The sequence below is a fragment of the Canis aureus genome, chromosome 36 (assembly GCF_053574225.1).
Source record: "Canis aureus isolate CA01 chromosome 36, VMU_Caureus_v.1.0, whole genome shotgun sequence".
NCBI classification, from domain to species: Eukaryota; Metazoa; Chordata; class Mammalia; order Carnivora; family Canidae; genus Canis; species Canis aureus.
This window is the reverse complement of record NC_135646.1, coordinates 14,849,859-14,869,602: the sequence shown is the minus strand read 5'-3', so window position 1 is coordinate 14,869,602 and position 19,744 is coordinate 14,849,859. Positions and strand designations below refer to the sequence as shown.

The 19,744-nt window shown below is 39.0% G+C and overlaps 1 protein-coding gene across 3 annotated transcripts in view; it reads left to right on the top strand.

The window, feature by feature from the left end:
- The window catches only part of CCNYL1 (cyclin Y like 1), a 37,716-nt gene that overhangs the window by 15,111 nt on the left and 2,861 nt on the right, over positions 1-19,744 (top strand). For 2 of the 3 annotated variants that reach the window (XM_077884974.1, XM_077884973.1), the window contains exons 4-9: positions 4,050-4,150; positions 7,505-7,540; positions 10,123-10,174; positions 11,457-11,576; positions 15,171-15,337; positions 18,631-18,793. In XM_077884974.1, the coding sequence (XP_077741100.1) occupies positions 4,050-4,150; positions 7,505-7,540; positions 10,123-10,174; positions 11,457-11,576; positions 15,171-15,337; positions 18,631-18,793 (639 nt within the window). The remainder of the gene's footprint in view (positions 1-4,049; positions 4,151-7,504; positions 7,541-10,122; positions 10,175-11,456; positions 11,577-15,170; positions 15,338-18,630; positions 18,794-19,744) is intronic. The other variant, XM_077884975.1, reaches the window with a different exon arrangement.

Here is a 19,744-nt window from a genome sequence, read left to right as displayed (position 1 = left end):
GACATCTCTGTATTCTCATTTACAGTGTTGCTCATAAATCTGTTGACATTGTGTGATACATTGTACGTTACCCATTTTAGTCATTGTTCCCCCATCCCTTCTTTCTCTGCAACCTTCTAGCATCTTCTCAATGTCTGAGATTCTGAAATTTCATAATATGGCTTGATATGGAGCTTTTCATTTTATTGGGGCCAGTAAGTCTGCAGACCATCTCTCCTTCTAGTGAATTTTTTAGTGTCTTTTTGTTTTTGTTCTGGTATTTCTGTTATTCAGATGTTGTACCTCTTAGATGGTCTCCAGTTTTCCTGCACAGATCTCTGATTTTTTTCCCCTTCTGCTTTCCATTTTGTGTTTTTGTTCTACGTTTTGGGGACTTCTTTGACTTTATGTTCTAACACATCTCTATTTAATACTGAGTTTTCTCTATCTTCTTTTTAATTTATTGAGTTTTCTTATAGTCTGTCATTCTTTATAGTATCTATTTTTCACCAGTGCCATTTACATCTTAGAGTTTTTAAGAATTTATAAAGTTTTTATGTGATTCTTAATTTTATCATTCCCATCAATTCTTTTCCCATTTTGATCTCTTTTGTTGGAGTCTTCTCTCAAATGTGTCGTGATCCCTGCCTGTGTCTAAGGTCTCACTGGAAGAACCACAGGTGAGCAGGGCATGTTAAATGATGGGCCTCACCGCGGGCATTTGGGGGCTGACTCTCTGAATTCTGAGCCTGCCTGAGGTTCTGTAAGACAAACTGGCTTTCTTGTTCCTGTCCAGTTTCTGTAGGCATCCAGCTTGTGCTGTCTCTTCTGCTGTGTCAGTTGCCACTCCTTTGTCTAGTTTTTTCACCTTTCAAACATTAAAAAAGCACCTGCTATTTATATCCTATGTTGAGTATAACTCTGAAAGGAGGGGGAGAGGAAATAGATTTGTGATGAGTCCACCATGTCTTCAACTCAGAATGTGTTTTGAAAGTGTAAATCTAAATTCCACTTATGAGTAAGATCATATGATAATTGTCTTTCTCTGATTGACTTGAGTTTAAAGTGTTTATTCAATTTAATTACTGTTATTAATTCAGACAGTATTTTCAGTTATACCTGTAATTAGCATATTGCACTTTTCTACTAAGGCCTTGATTAAGAATTCAAGCCATGCATCCTGTCATATTGTCCCGTTAATGTGCAACATGGATGAAGCAGTTTTCATTAATGCATAGTGTTAGAAATTTCTAAGTTGTCTTAGGAAAAAGAACTTGTCCTGTGAAAATGGGAGACACAAAAGTGAGCTTTAGCAGTAGGCACAATGGGCAAGCCCATGGCGGGGGGGGGGGGCAGGATTTCAACAGATGTTTGACCTTTGATGGTAAGATTTGGGTTGTGATTTCCCCACAGATGTCTATGTATGATTATTTTCTAGTTTTTGCCATTGAACCATAAGTCTGTGAAATAACCCCTTACGTTTGTGTTAAAGATTGTAAAAGTCCATCTATTCTGTTAGTGCTGAATGAGTGAATATAAATACTGCTTTTGTCCCTGTCTATCCTAGTAACCAACTGAAATAATATCTATGAACACCAAACTGCCAGTACTGTGTTTGCTATTTGATGTTTTTTGTTTTTGTTTTTTTAGTATTTGCATTTTATAACCCTGTGTTTGTCAGTGTAGTTTATCGAGGCTGTGAAAGCTGGCAATCCTAAGCCTTTAACCATAAAAGACAATTGTCTTAAAATTTCAGCTAATTTTAAGCTAATAAATAATTACAGCTGATGTATCTAGGCTTTGCCCAGAGACTTAATTCTGCTGCCCTCTAGCTGAATGCTAGGTATTACTGAATACTGAGAAGTAGGCCTGGACTGATGAGAAGTGTTGAATGTTTCTTTGGTTGGATCTAGCCAGTAATAGACTTAAGTTGCTGATTCACTAGCCCCATCCCCCCATATATGGCTGTGAGATCACATCTAGTTAAAATTTTTTAATGTTTCACACTAATATTTTCAAAGACAAGCTAATATATATTCATAATAGAAAAAAATTCAAGGGAGGAAAGTGGGAGCAAATAATTTAGAACTCTACCAACTAGTCTATATTTTGGTGTGTTTTCTTCCTATTCTTTTTATGACTCCCCAGAATTTACTTTTATTATGATGTAATATATACCATATACACCTTACTAGTAGTGGTCTGAAAAGAAAACTTTCTTCCATTTAGAGCAAAAGTATTTAAATTAGTTAACCTTTATTTTTCATGCTGTATTTGAGAGTATTGAAATAACATATTAACTGAATAGCTTAAGGAGCATAATAACAGTTCTAGATGGAGTTGAACATTTCTGGCTTGAAGGAGAATTTAGTGGTTCTTTTCAAAAATAGAATGTCTGGAACTTTTTGTTAATAAGAGGTAAATGGCTTTGCAGGAAAATATCTGAAATAAGCAGAATGGTGTTTTTATATACCACGTGGATATTTCTGATTATTGGCTACTGGCAGTTTTTAAATGCTCTATATCTTAAAAAGTATCAACTAGATTTTTTCCTTGTCCCATCTGTCGTGTATAGGAGGGGGATGCTGACAGGAGAGTGTGACAGCACGGCAAATGCGATTTTATATTAATAGGAAGAAGGAAGGCTCATCTGAATTAGTAAAAAATAGAAACAAAAAAAAAAAACAACAAAACCAAGCATTAAATTGTTGATATTCTTTGGTATTGAATGCTGCTATTATTTTTAACTACTTAGAGTGACTGGAATTTGTATATTGGTCTTACATTAAGGAAGAGAATTATCTTAACATAGTTTAGGCTATTTCAGTATTTGTTGGTATATACTCAGGCTCTTCACAGATAAATGGATACTTCTAAAGTGTTTTAAAGATGGTTTATTCTTTGGAGGGTCTCCAGAAGTTCATTGTCACCTCTCTGACAACATTGCAGATAAATTCTCACTAATTTGTAGTAAGATTTACCTTCCAATTGTAATTGATTTTAAATAATTTATCAGACACTTATTGAACTCTTAATTTGTCCCAGATTCTGTGTTCAGTAGTAGCTGGAGGTAGGAGGAGTAAGAGTCTTCCCTTCCCTGGAGTTTACTTTCTTATGAGGGGAACACCCTGCAAGCAATTGATAGCACTAACTAGTGGCAGATTAGAAGTATGAGCATACAGAAAAAGGAGAAGTTTTGTGATGTGGCTGCTGGCAAAGGTATCCTGGAGGTCAATGGGGTCAAGCTTGCTGGGACAGACAAGGAGGAAGAAAAAGGCATTGTAGGCAAAGAAACCAGCATGAGTGAGGCAGGAACTTGAGATGAGTGTCAAGTAACTTACAGAATAGAATTAATAAAAATTTTAAATGAATGGAGAGTACTCTGAGGTTATCACTTGAGTAATGTGATGGCAGTCTTATTTAAACATAAGGTTAAAGTTAAGTTCTCATAAGCTAGTTTATCTATTTTTTGGATGTGAGACTCTTAAAGGAACGCTCTCTTGTCCACCAGATAAGGAAACTGAGGCCCGGAGAGACCTATGGCCCTCTTGCTTATTAGTGATAGAGCAAACCCTGGCACAAATAGCCTCTGACTCAAGAACATTTGATTCATCACCCTGTCTCCTGAACTGATACATTTATTATGGGCTTTCATTTTCTGCAACAAAATGTTCTTCACCAGTATTATATAAGGCATTACATTTTATTGTAGTAAATGAATAGTAGAAATAGAAAATAGCTGCTCTTCATTACTTTAGAAAAAAACACTGAAATCTTATTGTAAGCTTCTTAAATTATTATAAAGGGAATTTATAATAGGTGCTTGCCAGACTTGGTAATAGATAATTTATCAAGGGCAGTAGTTTATAACCCATTCCTTAAATCTCATGTGGGAGGTTAGAGTATCCACTGGGTTTCCCATAGAGCTGCACATGATAGCACACTCAAGCAGTTCATGAAGTATAAGAAAAATCTTAATGCTTTATCGTTTGACATTTTAACCGAGGAAAAAACACACTTTATAGGTTTAACTTACTGTGACATTTTCTTCTATTTCCCTTCCCCTTCAGGTATCTCCAGGGCAGCTTACTAAAAAGTATAGCTCATGCTCAACAATATTTCTAGATGACAGCACAGTCAGCCAACCTAATCTTAGAACCACAATAAAATGGTGAGTACAACTAGGTTGCCAAGGGCTGAGTGACAGACCCCCTCATGCTAAAACCATCCTAGCCATACTTGGTCATTTCAGTCATTTGATTGTCCTTTTAAATGATCAGGTTTAAGAAACTGGTGTCAATTTTATATTACTTTCAAGAACTTAAATTCTGTGACTCTTTAATATCCATTTTAATCTTAGAGTGCATGGTGGAAGGGAAAGCCAGCTAGCAAGTAAGTCCCAGAAAAAGTACACTTCTTACTTAATACATTTCTGTTGAACATAATGAGGAGCAGAGGTGCTTTTTATTGGCTGTTTCTAGAAAAAAGCGTTTCTTTATGAATTATAGGCCTAAAACAATGTGCATTACTTTGGATGCTACTCTTGAAAGAAGGAGTAGTTTGCCCCCTACTGGCACCAGAGAGTATCTGCATTTAAATTTGATTGGATTTTTGTCAGATTTTCCCCATCGTGCATATATTTTTCCTGCACTATTTCTGTATGAAAGTTAACTTCTCCTTTCTCTCTCCCGAAGAGGGGGAAAATATACCAAACCAATCTTAAGGAACAGATTCTTTTTTTTTTTTAATTTTTTTTTTTTTTTAAAGATTTTATTTATTCATGAGAGAGAGGGAGAGAGAGGCAGAGACACAGGCAGAGGGAGAAGCAGGCTCCACGCAGGGAGCCTGACGTGGGATTCGATCCTGGGTCTTCAGGATCAGGCCCTGGGCTGAAGGCAGCACTAAACCGCTGAGCCACTTGGGCTGCCCAAGGAACAGATTCTTATGCTTAATTTCTTTATGGATGAAATTTTGCTTAACTGAAAACTATAAGTTAATAGATTATTTAATTTTTATTTTATGTATGTGTATAGATATAGGAATATATCTCCAGAACACTATGTCAGTCCATATATAAGAAAACTACAGCAGAGAACAATGAAAGAAATAGTTTTGGAAACATAGCTGTGGTCAGGTTTATACTTCAGCAAACATGAACAGTGTTGTGATGATGTAAACTATTCCTTAATTTCCGGGAGCACCTTATAATCCACAATTGGAGTTGCACTTTCAGAACAGTCTAAGATGAACCTTTCAAGTTTATTTAAGAGAGGGAGAAAAAACAGACCTGGACATGCAGAGCTTCTGGACTTCAAGATTGGGCCAAAGAACATTATTAACATCTCTTTGGGACATGAATGTCGACTTTCCAGAACACTACTTCAAAATATTAATATCCTCATCTGTAATTTTATTTTCAGTCTTGAAAACAATTAGCTTATAAACTTAATTTTGCTTCTAATGCACCAGCTTTGTCAGCTAATTAAATTATCAGTAGCTTTTACTTTAATTAAAAACCACAAGTTCACAATCATATTAATGTAACTTTCTCCTTTGTAACAGTAGATGAGATCAAATTGTGTTTCAGCAAAAACCGAGCCCCAAAAGTCTAAAATCCTAAGTTTTGGCACCTAGCAAGTAATCACTGAATGCTTTTACTCAGCCAAGACACTAAATCCATGTGTTTTTTTAAAAAAAACAAAAACAAAAAAAAACTCTACTTTGGCTAGAGTTTTTGAATTCAAAAGATTCTGAATGTTTTACTATAATTCAAAAGTGGTTTTAAAGATTAACCTTGCTCAAACAAGTAGGTTTCATGCTTGTTTTTCCCAGCTTCGTCTAATTTGTGAAAGTACAATAAACTTAATTTGCTCTCATTAAGTTTTAAAAATAATTTAGTATATTTATTGATAAAATAAAGGTTTACTGAGAAAATAGGGCAAATTGGCTTTTAGGAATGATTCTGAAAAATGTTTATTAAAAAATTATTAAAATGAAAAAAAATTATTAAAATGTTTAAAATTATTAAAAATTATTAAAATGTTTAAAATTATTAAAAATGTTTTTTAAAAAATTTGGAGGTAGCACATTGTTCTCAGTGTGGGGGAGCTTATTAGAATCATTTATGCAACATTTTCCAAAAATCTCTATTTTAAAATACATATATTTCCTCCTCTCCTACCACACTCTCACAAGCCTTTTGATAGGCGGAGGAAGGATATGAGACATAATTATATGTACGAAAGTATCCGGGATGACTCATTCATTCCCAGATTTTGTTGCACATTGCAGTCACCTGGAGAACTTTAAAAGCCTTTCTGATGCCCACGTTATATCCAGTGTTGGTTAAGTCAGAACATCTGGAGGTGGAAGCCAAGCAGTTTTTGAAGCTCCTCAGGTGATCTAGCATGCAGCCAAGCTTGGAGAACCACTGCCTGGTTAGAGTGTAGGAGAAAGAGAACTGCTTCTGACCATTGGTGGGACCTTGGGCAAGTCATTTTTAAGCCTTGGTTCCTTATGTGTAAAATGGGTTGTTTGTTTAAATGCTATCTAAGATTTAGTGGTCCTTTTCATCATAGAACTTGGATTCTGTGATTTTAAAATAAAATTAAAGATTGAAACTGTTTGAAGCACTATAGAAGTATCCATCTTCGATGCTAATAGCATTAGAGGCCTTTTTCGCAAGTGCTCATATTCTATAGACCTAGCTATAAAATTCAGATTTGCCTTCCCTCGATTGTTTTGAGCTTCATTGTAGATACTGAGGGCAAAGGGAAGCATTTAACTTAACTAGGAGAACTCCTTTGTTGCCTAGTACAAAACATCTGTGAATAACTTAAGAATATAGTAACTTAGAGTGTATCTGTTCATTAATATTTTATTTAAACTATTTTGAAAATACCTGTCATTAAATATTATTCTGTGTAGTATTATGCTGCCTTGTTAGCACTGCTTATTTCGGGATAGCTAGACCTACTATTGTTTTTGTGGGTTCTTATATTTTCTGTTAAATTTTCTAATTATGATTTTAAATTATTTTATTTGATATGAAACACTTTAATTATTTTCTTTTATGGAAATAATGGAAAGTGGGCGGGTTGATGGATAGTAAATTAAATCAGTTGAAATGCAGGGCCTAACCTTTTTTCTCTTTTTTTAATACAAAAATTACTGTATGGCTTAAATTTAAGCGTGTGTACAAACAATAAAGCTTATCTAGGAGGAGGAAACATTTTGTGGGTAGAAGGACAAATGACAGGGAAAATGTATAATAATTTATATATAACTGTGGACCAAAACAGATCTTCTAACAGCGTATAATCTAGCAGTTCGGTAATCCTTTTTTTTTTGCCAAAAGCCAAAGAACTGAAACGAGGGAAAGCGCACATACGAACTGTTCTGAATAAGAGGATTTCAGGGCGCCTGGGCCCCTGGAAGGATCCTGACTCTCCCCCAACCCCCTTTAAAAAAAGTCTTCATGGGTAATATAACATCAATTGTTACAATTTTCTTTTTCCTTTCACAGTGTGACCTTAGCAATATATTACCACATAAAGAACAGGTGAGCTCTTTTAAAATCTGTCTTTTTATTCCAGCTAATTAATTTGTAAGATATCAAGTTAAGTGTTAGGTAACAATATAGGTAGTATTAAACTTATATAGTGCTTTTATTACATTACTGAAGACCCAAAGAGTATTTGTTGGTGGTGGGTTATACTGCTATTTACCATATTAGAAATTAAATTTCAGTATTTAAAAATTAAATCTACTGTATGTTAGAACAGGGTTTATATGTGGCACTATTGAAATTTTGAGCTAGGTAGTTCTTTGTTGTGGGAGGTCATGTGCATTCTAGGATAGTTAGCAGTACCCATGGCTTCTACTCACTAAATGTCAGTAGCACGTCTCCTTCCCTCCACACTGTGTCTCCAGATAACCCTGGGGAACAGAATCTCCACTGATTGGAAACCCCAGTGGTAACATAAATTTTTTTTTTAATTAAGTAACTGTTCCAAAATAAAAGGTTGAGTGAAAAGTATATCATTGATTTACAGTTTTACAAATCTCTTTACTACCTGGCTTCATAGAAGACAGGTCATTTTCATATCCTGTCCTCAGTGATCGGTTTTGAAGAAACAATATGGAGTAGCCTCAGCCTCACTCAGATATGTAGTTGGAAAAAGGTGTACTTTTAAAGGCTTCAGATAATTGTGGATATTCTATGATACTTTACTAAAAGTCCACAAGTGCTAATTTCTTAAATCATAATGGAATTTTAAAGCATAACAGTGAACTTGTACTCTAATGGAACCCATTGATCTATCTTGCACACTGATTGGATCTTTTACCTGTATGTGGTTTTATTTATTTTTTTAAAGATTTTATTTATTCATGAGAGAAACGGAGAGAGAGAGAGGGAGACAGAGACACAGGCAGAGGGAGAAGCAGGCTCCTTGCAGGAAGCCCGACATGGGATTCAATCCTGGGTCTCCTGGATGACGCCCTGGGCTGAAGGCGGCGCTAAACCGCTGAGCCACTGCCCTGTATGTGGTTTTATAATATGAATCAGTCAGTTGGAAAGTGCTAGTTCAGGTTTCTTCATACAGTGTCAAAAAAATCACTTTTGTTAGTATCACCATCCATCTTATCAGAAGAGTCTTTAAGTATTGAGAAACTGTCAAACTCACAATAGATGAAGGTCACAGTAAAAGGTACAAATTTTCCAAAATCCTGATTTTTCTTTTAGCTTGATAGCCTGGATTTTATCATTGGCAACAAATATTTAAGTTATTTTTCTTGAAGTTTCAAGCTCACTTTGTTCATTTTTTAAAAAAGATTTTTTAGGTTTAATTTTAAGTAAACTCTATACTCAACATAGGGCTTGAACTCATGACCCCAAGATCAAGAGTCACATGCTCTACCCACTGAGTCAGCCAGGCACCCCTCACTTTGTTCATTTTTAAGAGAATGACCGTCAGCTGTACTTTAAAAATAAAGATTGGCGCTCTGTGAAAAAAAGTGGCTTGTTCAGCTCACAGCTAAGTCACACATGCTTCTCCTTTAACTGTCTTTCAGCATGCAGAAGTGTTTGGTATATACTTTCTACTTATTCAGAGTACTAGAAGGATAGAGGTTTAATAACACTGTTAAATCTTACTGCTTTATCAAGGATGTTCTTAAATAAAGCAGAATATTTTTTCAACTGCAAGTGGCAGTGAAGACTAGAATGACTAGGTACAGCTGGCACCACTGCCTTGATTCATGCTAAGAAACAAGTAGTTTTACTCCCTTTTATTTTTTATATAGTCACTGCAAATGTCAGAAGTATATAAGCAAGTAACATCATTAGTATTCCTATAAAAACATTTTTTACTTCATGGGCCCCTGAAAAGGGGAGCCCTAGAGGCCTGCAGACCACACCTGGAGAACCAGTGTCTAAATGGGCAGAACAGGGAAGCCTGGGTGGCTCAGTGGTTGAGCATCTGCCTTCAGCTCAGGGTGTGATCCTGGAGTCCCGGGATCAAGTCCCACACTGGGCTCCCTGCAGGGAGCTGCTTCTCCCTCTGCCTCTGCCTCTATCTCTCTCTGTGTCTCTCATGAATAAGTAAATAAAATCTTAAAAAAAATAAAAATGAGCAGAACATGTTAGTGTGATCTTTTAAGTGGAAAGACTGATCTATTTTAAAATTTAAAAAAATTACATTTTTAACTCAGCCTATTTAAGAGAAACAAGAAATACGTGATAACATGTAGAGAACTACAGAGAAAAAAGGGAGAAAACATGAATTTCATAATCACATTTATTAAATTCTAGAGACTTTATTGCCCACCACTACTGCTTTATAAAATAAATATTTGTGTATATTCCATTGTGGGGTTAGAATAGTGAAAATATATTTGGTTTACTAGCATTGCCTGCTAGGGAAAGTCAGTATTCTTAAAGTCCGCTCTGGCTTGGCTGGTCACTGTAGAAGAGATTTCACAGTGGTGAGGAATCCCTCCCTCTTAATGCAAAAGAATTTGTAAAATGGTTTGCTTTGTTGAAGGTTAAGCTTCTTCCACTCCCCTTTCTACTCCCAGCAGATATTTACTAAGATGTTAATTCCTGAAATAATTTTTTAAACGCATGTTTTTATTTTATAGAGATGCAAATAGATCTTTGGATATTTTTGATGAGAGATCACATCCACTCACAGTAAGTATCAGTTTTACCACTCACAGTGTCAGTTTCATTAAGTTGTATTTTTCTCTCATGCAGTTGTCTTTATTTCATGCTGATTTGATTTGAAATTAATTACTAGGAGAAAATTACTCCAGCTTGAAGTAAAAAATCATCTTAAGTCTTCTTCTCTAACCCATGTTGTATCTAATCATTTTACAAGGGAATGTTGCATAGGGGATATGACAGAGTAAGAACTGAGTTGCAGCTTTGTAGAATTAGTGAGCTAAAGTGAGTAAATGAAAAAAAAAAAATTGAGTAAATGTCCCCAGATAACAGAAAGTATATCTTTTCAAAAGATAATTTTCAGAAACCACAAACAATATAAGTATTTGCAAATAAACCTAACATATGTTGTAATCTCTGTGAAGAAAATTAGAAAACAAATTTTAAATCCTTTAAAATAGCAATTTTAAAATTTGCTTCCTTAGGTGCTCTACAGACACATGTGACTGGTGACTATTGCATAGGTCAGCACAGTCTTTTTTTTTTTTTTTTTTCCAATTTTTTTTTTTTTATGTATTTATGATAGTCACAGAGAGAGAGAGAGAGAGAGAGGCAGAGACACAGGCAGAGGGAGAAGCAGGCTCCATGCACTGGGAGCCCGATGTGGGATTCGATCCCGGGTCTCCAGAATCGCGCCCTGGGCCAAAGGCAGGCGCCAAACCGCTGCGCCACCCAGGGATCCCAGGTCAGCACAGTCTTAATGGTTACAGGAAACTGAAAAAAGATTTTTTAAAATATTTATTTCACATATACACACACAGAAGTGTGGGAGGGACAGAGGGAAATGAAGAGCATCTCAAGCAGACTCCCCACTGAGCTTGGAGTCTGATGTGAGGTCTCCATCTCACAACCCCGAGATCCTGACCTGAGCCAAAACCAAGAGCCAAAACCAACTGAGGCACCTCAAAAATGTTTTTTTCAAAGTTGATTGCAGAGAAGTGTAACGTGGTGATCAACCAGACTCTTGAGCCTAAAAATAACTTACGTTTGGATAGAATTCTGGGAGGGGGAAGTTAGAAAGGAATATATATATATACGTTTTCTGAGGTCATGCCTATATTTTTCTTTAACAGATGGTAGTGTTGAATTGCTATGGTATATTATGATCCCATTGTTTATATTTAAAAGACATGTCATCCAATCAAAATCATCTTACGGGGCATGTGGGCCCGAGCATAAAGACTACTGTGTTACGGGCACTTAAGTATTTTTCTTTAGTGGATACTTACACTGCATTTTTTTCTTCTTTCAGCGAGAAAAGGTTCCGGAGGAATACTTTAAGCATGATCCTGAACACAAATTTATTTACAGATTTGTTCGTACTCTTTTCAGTGCTGCACAGCTAACAGCTGAATGTGCAATAGTAACTTTGGTAAGCTACTTCTTTCTTCTGTTTCTGTCTTATGCCTAGGGTATGGTCCAGCTTTCACATAGAAGTATGTTCCTGAAATGATCATCAGAAGTTTATTAAGAGAAACCTATCAAAAGTAAAATACACACATTCGAGTTTAATAATGTACTCCTTATTCTTCAAAACATTGCTATTGCTTTTTCATCATAAAACAATTGCTATTAAAGGCAGCAGGAGAGATTTCTGGTTTCTCCGACCATACCTCAGCACACAAATGTACACACAGTGCACACAGGTATACCCATAGGAGGTGTGCTGGGGGGCTAGGGATAGGGTAGGTAGGCAGTTACAAAACCATCTGGTCCACAGGCGGAGACTCCTTTGATATAGCCCTAAGCTGAGTCCCAGATTATCCCTGTATTCCCCAGATAATTCTAACATGTGTCCTGATTGAGAACTATTGCCTTAAATTCTCTGTGCCTTGCTTGATGCATGTTAATCCACCCCTGCTGTCCTCTTGTGCCTGCCTTGAATCTGCCCAGGAATATAGTGCCAGAAGTACTTGGAAAGGCTTTGCTAGTTAGCCTGCTAAGCTATAGCCATATAGGGACCTTCATGTTACCCATACAGAATTCCTGTGGTAAGATTTTATCATTTGAAAAATAAATCCTATTTAAGTGGGAGGCAGCTGGGATTATTTTTACTCCTGCCTATAGCACACCCAGAGAGGAAGTTAACTGCATGGTCTAGAGGGAAAGAATACTTAGGTCAGCGCCTGTACTCCTTTAGTATCCAGCTAGAATTTAGGATTGGGGATTTGTGCTTTTGAGTAGAGACCCATCAGTGGGTGCTCGGGCCGTGTCTTTGAACTACAGACCATTTGGAGTGCTTAGCCCATGCTGGAGGGAGGCAAGAGTCATACTCCCCTATGGACCAAAAGGTGATGCCAGAAGGGAGAGCAGCTGGGTTGGAAGAGGGGGAATTCTTTGTAGACAGGTTAAGCATGACATACTCATGAGACAGAGTGACACTGTCTAGTCATCACTTGAATATGTGGAACTGAGCATGAATCCAAGCTAGAGGTAGGGAATTAACTAGTAGCTGTTCAAATGCAGAGAAAAGGATAGAATAAAAAGTGGATAGAAGCTAGATCTGTAAGGACAAACAGCACTTAGGGGACAAGTTGTCAGAGGAGAGGCTAGAGTGGTAGGAACCAGGAGGGAATAATAAAAGAGATGCCAAGACGGAGAGGTTCAAGGAGAGAGTGGTGAAAAGGCCAAATGCTGCCAAGCAGTTGCCCGTTCCATACCCACTGAGTACCTAGTCTGTGTCACTATTCTGAGTCTTGGGGACAGAGGAGAAAACAAGTGGAATAAAGTTCTTGCCTTTATATAGCTTATATCCCAGCGAGGAAGAGATGAGGAGTTTTTTTGTTTGTTTTTTCAAATGAGCGTTACCTGAATATTTCAGGTAGTGGTTAAATCCTGAGAAGAGGAAGGCAGCATGAAGGGGCAAAGTGTTTAGAGGGGCGCACCAGTTGGAGATAGCATGATCAGGACAGGAGGGTAACACCCAAACCATGACCCACATGATGAAGATATGAGCTCTGGCCTTATAGGCAGAGGGGACAAGGGCAAGATGGAGATGGGAACATGTCTTGTGTTTTCATGGAACAGCGAAGTGGCCAGTGGTCAGATGAAGAACGGGAGGAACAACATGGGAGATGAGGTTCCAGAAGGGCAGTGCCATATCTTCCTGGGCCCGGTAGCTCACAGGCCTAGGAAGATGGGAAACTTGTTTGATGAGAAACCTCTGGCAGACCTTGAGCAGGGGTATGAAGTGCTCTTAAGAGGCTGTCCTGGCTGCTCTGGGGACAATAGACTGTAGTGGGAGTCAGAGCAGAGGACGAGAGGTAAGGAGGCAGTGACCGTGATACAGCTGTGAAGTGACAAATAGAAATCAGTCAAATCACTGATGAAGGTAGAGGTAACAAAAATTGCCGATGGGTTGGAACAGGATTAAGTCAGATGGAGGCCAAGGCCTTAAGTCAGGGGCTAGGCCAGTAGCAGTGCCCTTTAGGTTACCAGGGAAGACTTGAGTGCAGAGTTGGGGTGAAGGCCCCTGGGGAGTCTAGCGGCAGGCGGCGGGCTACCAGGAGATGAGAAGCCAGCATGGGACATTTTCTGTGAGCAAAACAAGAGGAGGGGGGCCGTGGGCAATATAAATACATTCATATTGGGGAAAATCTCTGGCAGAGAAGGAAAAAACTTTTCAAAAAGACATTGTGTGAACAGTTCTGCACAGGTGAAAGAAGAGTTACTTCAGTGAGAAGGAAATCTCATTCCTACTGACACAGGAGAGCCAGGGGGTAAATGAGGTTGGGGGATTCCAAGTTTGCCAGTAACGATGATAGGAAGTTGAGAGATTGCCAGTGTTATAGAAGTGCTTTCCCAGAAAGTACGGAGTTGAGCCTTGTAGGGAAGTTTGTGAGTTTTAGGGGAATGGGAGCAGAATTTCACTAAGAACATACAGTGTTCTAAGAACCATTTGTTTTGAAAACAGTCGAGTTTGGAGAATATGGGCAAATCTGACTGGCAGTCTGACAACCTTCAGATGATAAACACTCTAAAATTGGACTTTTCTTCTTGTCAAATGGCATATATACTCTTCTGCAGAGCATCCTTTGAAGTAACAACAAATCAGGGCTTACCTCTGTAATCTTCCCTCAGCTGTTAACTCCGCCCAGGTCTCTCTAGAGCAGACTTTTGAAACAGGGGAAAGAAATCCGGGGGAGTCCTCTCACGGCAGGTTTAGAGGAGTCCCAGGGTTGCAGAACCTGGCAGGTCTCTAGCACTTTAAAAGCGGCAGAATTGACTAAGCTGCAGGTTACATAAGACAGAAACAAATTATTGTGAAATGATAATGGAGATGTGAAGATGAGGAAATAAGAGGAGGACTAGCCTTTGCACGGATGTTCCTTTAAAAGACACCAGATATTAGAGGAATAATTGACAGGAATACTGCAAGACCGGCCTCAAGCACACCTGTTTGAACTTTCTGTCCTGCTGCACCACACGGCAGCCACTGGGAGGCTCTCGACCACCAGTTTTTATCTTCGGGCTTGTGCCGCAGAAGGACTCCTTGCTGTGGAAGGGGGAAGGCAAACGTGCTCCTAGGACCCGGGGTTTTACGTATTCGGGTCATCTGGAAGATGACCAATGATCATGTGACAACCAGCCAGGTAGGGTACCGTGCTCCGGGCAGGCACTCGGGTTCATTGAACAGCTTGAATCTGTAATCAGTTGTACTGAATCCATTCCCTTTATGAATGGGAAGGTTAACAACCCAGTGCCCGTGCTCAGGATGCCCTTCACCGAGATATCCATTCATTGCCGTGACCAAGGCTAGGAATTCACATGGGCAGAGTAGGCAACAGAAGTATCCGACCCACGGCTGTGACCTGGCCGCTGGCTTTGGCTGGCGGAGCCAGGTCTTTGTAGACCTTTGTAAGAATAAAAGGCATGTAAAAAACAGATGCAATCTGTCATTCCTAACAGTTCTTATCACAGCACTTAAACTGAACTAAAATCAAAGACCAGTGCTCTACTTTTGCAGGTTTACTTAGAAAGGCTTTTAACTTATGCTGAGATCGACATTTGTCCCACTAACTGGAAAAGAATTGTCTTGGGAGCCATTCTTCTTGCCTCCAAGGTTTGGGACGATCAGGCTGTATGGAATGTGGACTACTGCCAAATCCTGAAGGACATTACAGTTGAGGACATGTGAGTCTGTAAGGTTTGGGTGAACTTCTAACCATTTCCCAGCGCCGCCTCTGCTCCGGTAAAGTTTACATTTTAAGAAGCAGTTTTAAAGGTTACATTGGGCAGAGAACTGAAATAGGCAAAAATTACGGCCTTCCCATCTGGCTATGGTATGACAATTCCTGTTCGCCATCGTTAATTGGTAGGTCTTGATGTGTTACTGTTGTAATAATGTGAGTGGTAAATTGAAGTATATTTTTCTGGTGGTTTTGGCATTTTACAGGCTTACTATCAACACAGTATCATAAGTATCTTCATGGCTTTCTTAAAGCTGTGTGCCAGTGCCAGTCCATTTTTAAGAGGCCCGTGCTGACCTTTAAAATAAATGTTTGGCCACTATTAAGGTCTTAGGGTCTCCAGACTAGTGAGAGGTTATACCTTCAGCTCGAGTCAGCTTCTGCTGGTCTTTCTCTCCTTTTTATCTGAAGTTCTGTTGTTCCAGAAACCATGGTACAAAAGTAGCCACGTGTATGAAGGTTTCAGATCCCAGTGCTCCTGCCTCCTCCCCTGCTAGGAGTATTGCACCTGCCTTAAAATAGGTCTGAGGAGTTAGAAAGCTCCTGTTTCTCAGGCTGTCCCAAAAAGCATCACTAGGATATCACCACGTGCCTGTGGTGGTTGAGGGTCTCCTGGGGCACTGCGGAACCACAGCAGTGCTTTGCGGGGCCTTCTGTTAGCCATGAGGGTGTTCCTCTCAGGTGGCATGCTGACACGGGAGTGAAACACCAGACTTAGTGAGGGCTTTCGATTTGGCCACCCTGACTTCCATGAGGGCCCTGAGGGTGATAAGCAGGATGAGCCAGTGAAGTATTTCCAGTAGACGCTCTCAGGGTGCCCGCCTGAGAGTGAAAACGTATGTACGTCTTTGTGGGTGGCATCTGGGGAAAATGCGGAAGAACACGTCTTGATTCTACAGAACAGCATGGGAAGATTAAGATCATGGCAGGCAGTGGCAGGTTTGTTTTTGTTACCTTTGCCCATTACTCTAGATAAGATTGTCATTCAGAATTACCAAAGTGCATATTTACAACCGAAGTGAGGATACTTAGGTGACTAGGAGAAGGGGATTGTTGGTGGCTGTCAGGGTGGCTCTTGATAGTAGTGTAAACTAAGTGGGCCCGGAGATGCTGCTTGCAGCCATGGTAGCAAATGATGTAATGGCAAATAATTGGAAACGAATCAAAGTACCTCTGGAAGTTGCAGGAGCTAAAGTGACTTTGATAACCACAGTCATCAGTCTGCAAACTCTGGTTCCTTGAAGGAAGAAAAATGGGCAGTTGTGAACACTAGCCCTACCATGGTGACAGCTGAAATTTTCTCAAAACCTTCAACGCACCTGGCTGAGACAGATTCTAGTGAAAACCTCAGCACATGCTGCGAAGTGTGTGAGCTCCTAAGAGTGACTTTCCAGGAGCAGGGGTGGCAGTGCCTAGCTACAAGAAGACCGCTTCCCTAATAATACATTTTGTGTACAAACAGAGCAGCACCAGGAGCTAGGTTTATAATAGGCTGCTTTTGTTTATCATCTTTGGAAATTGGAAAGCATTACAACAAAGTGTTTAATACACATTTGTTTTATCTCCCTGCTGTTGACTTCCATTTGAAATAGTCTCATTTTGAGTCTAAATTGAAAAATTGTGTCTTTCAGCTTTTTCTTCAAACTTTCCAACATCTATGCTTTAGAATATGTTCCCCTTCAAAAGAATAAGTTAAACTGAGCAGCTGCTATTCAGAAGATTTGCTGTGCCTGTAAATGGTGTGCTATTCAGCCATTTGGCTATTTAAAAAACAAAAAACCCAGAAGATGCATATTCTATAGGCATAAGGCTTTTCTCCAGTGATTAAACCTTTATTAATAGACATGTTAATCCTATGAAGTACTGTATTTCCACACAATTAAAATGTATTAGTGGAGAAAATATAAAAGGGATCGTGAAGTGCGTTTATTCCTCTAGTAAATTAAGTCCTGATTAGCTGATTATCAAAACATTATCTGATTTACATTTCTATAGACTCACAGCCATATGAACAGGAAATTAAATTTGGAAGTAGGTTCAATTGGGTTTAAAATTCAACAAATGCGAACCTCCTCTCTGCTCATATTCTGAATGCTCCCCGTACCATACAAGAGAGGAGAACATCAACGTTTGTTGATCTGTCCAACGGATAAAATATTAAAACTTTAAAACCAAGAAACCAAATGTTATAAAGTAAGCTCCTTTGTGTTTGTTCAGGTATTTTTATGTAATTTTTTAAAAGGATTACCGTGAAAGTGGCAAATTTTATATTTATTTACTTAAACATTTAACAAGTGAGCTTTTGTGGTCACGTGGAGCAAAGGACTACTCCCAACATTTTTCTTTCCTATTTTCTTGAACTCGCCCCCTGCGGGTGTGTTCATTCTCTTCTGGCAAGGGGTGGTGACACATCTCGGGCTTGCATTCCCAACCCTAGAGAAAGGCTGTTTGAGTCCAGTGCTCTACCAGAGGTCAGATCATAGTGAGTTTAGTCTAGCCAAGGCATCTCTTTGATCGTTCTGCCCTCCAGAGTTTAAAAAGTGCATCCTGGCCTGTCTTAGTGACAATTTCTTGCCGTAGTAAGATTAAGGTGAGCGGAAACTTGCATTTATGTGTGCCCTTTGACACAACCCCATGTACTGGGGCGGGGGAGGGGATTCCCCTTTCCATCGAATCTAGCTTTATTTATTTATTTATTTGAGATGAATCCTTGTTGCTTCAAGAGTTTTCGCCCTCAGAGATAATAGCAGTGGCTCTCGATGGATCCATTTGTTGCCGTGGTGATGTGCCCACTCCTTTTGTTGGCGCGTCTCCACTTCAATAAGCCCCTTCCTGTTATCGGCCCGGTGAAAATGTCTGCGAGTTCTTCAGAGCTAATAAACAGCATACATCATTCCTTTCATCTGATCACTATAGTGGGGCCTTGTGAGTGAGCCTGGAGCCTGAATCGTACAGCTGCACTAATGGAACTCTGAAGAATGAGCCCCTGAGTCAGCAGCAGGAGTGCATAAGAGGGCCATAACCTCTTCCCCCTTGTCCCAAACTCAAAGTGCTGGGATGCAGAAAGGACCACAAATAGCTGTACCTTGTTTGAGCGTGAGTTTACTGAGCTACTGGGTAGCCTCTATTTGTCTCAAAACAGAATTTAGAGCCTCCTAGTAGCTCAGAAGGAGACTTTTGAAGATTGCCCGATTGACTAAAATTGTCTTGTGTTGGTTTTGTTGTCTCCTCCCTTAGGAATGAGATGGAAAGGCATTTTTTGGAGCTACTTCAGTTTAATATTAATGTTCCCTCCAGTGTTTATGCCAAATACTACTTTGACCTTCGCTCCTTAGCAGATGACAACAACGTGAATTTTCTGTTTGCTCCTCTTAGCAAAGAAAGAGCACAAAACCTAGAGGTAAGGCTGTGAAATCATTAGGCGGGGTTTTCTGTTAGCCACCAAAACCAGCATCTGTGGCTAAATCTCATTAAGCAGTGATTAGCAACATGGAAAGCTTTTAAATTAACACATCGAAGAAAAAAAAAAACATCGAAGAGCTTAACCCTTTGGTGGCAGATTCCCTTTGTCTTTTATGATTTATATGAGAATCTTACATTATGAAAAAATATAGATCTTTCTTCTGTAACCATAGTTCAGAATATCTTAAATTTAACCTTTTTTTTTTTTTTTTCAAATTTAATCTGTTCCTAATGGTAATGGTTTTCCCTTTGAGCCTCTACCCTTCCATATAATCATACGTGGATAGTTTGATTATATCCCTAATCATATCTATGTACATAATCTATCCACCATTCTTAACTGTTTTTTACTCAGTTTGCAAATTCATGCCACTGTTTTCTACAGGTAACACAGGTCAGTCCCATGAGTTTATTAGAGAAAGCATGGCTCACCTGAGAGGCTCACCTGTGAGACTGTACAATGTGTGTTTCCAGTACTGCTGTAGAGAGTTCATGGATTTTTAATGGAATGGTAACAAATAAGAGACAAAGTCATTATGGTTTATGACTTTGAGTATACAGCAAAGTGATTCACAACTGAAATTTCAAGACACATTTTAAATGGACACTTTTGTGGCACCTTGGTATAGCTTAGAATAAGTTATTTTCTGCGATGGTTAATGTGCAGGTGAAATAGCACTTTTTGGTGCTTCGGTCATTAGACCTCCGACCTTCCAACAAAGCCCAGACATGCCTGCCCTGTTAGAATTCGCTTAGAGGATAAAAGAACCAATGAAGCCTAGAAGTTGGATGGCTGAGTAAATGCTGATTTTCCCCCAGGTGTATGTTCATTACGTTGAAGGAACAGGTGTACTGGGAACAGGTGATATTGCTGTTAGGAGCCCGTCAG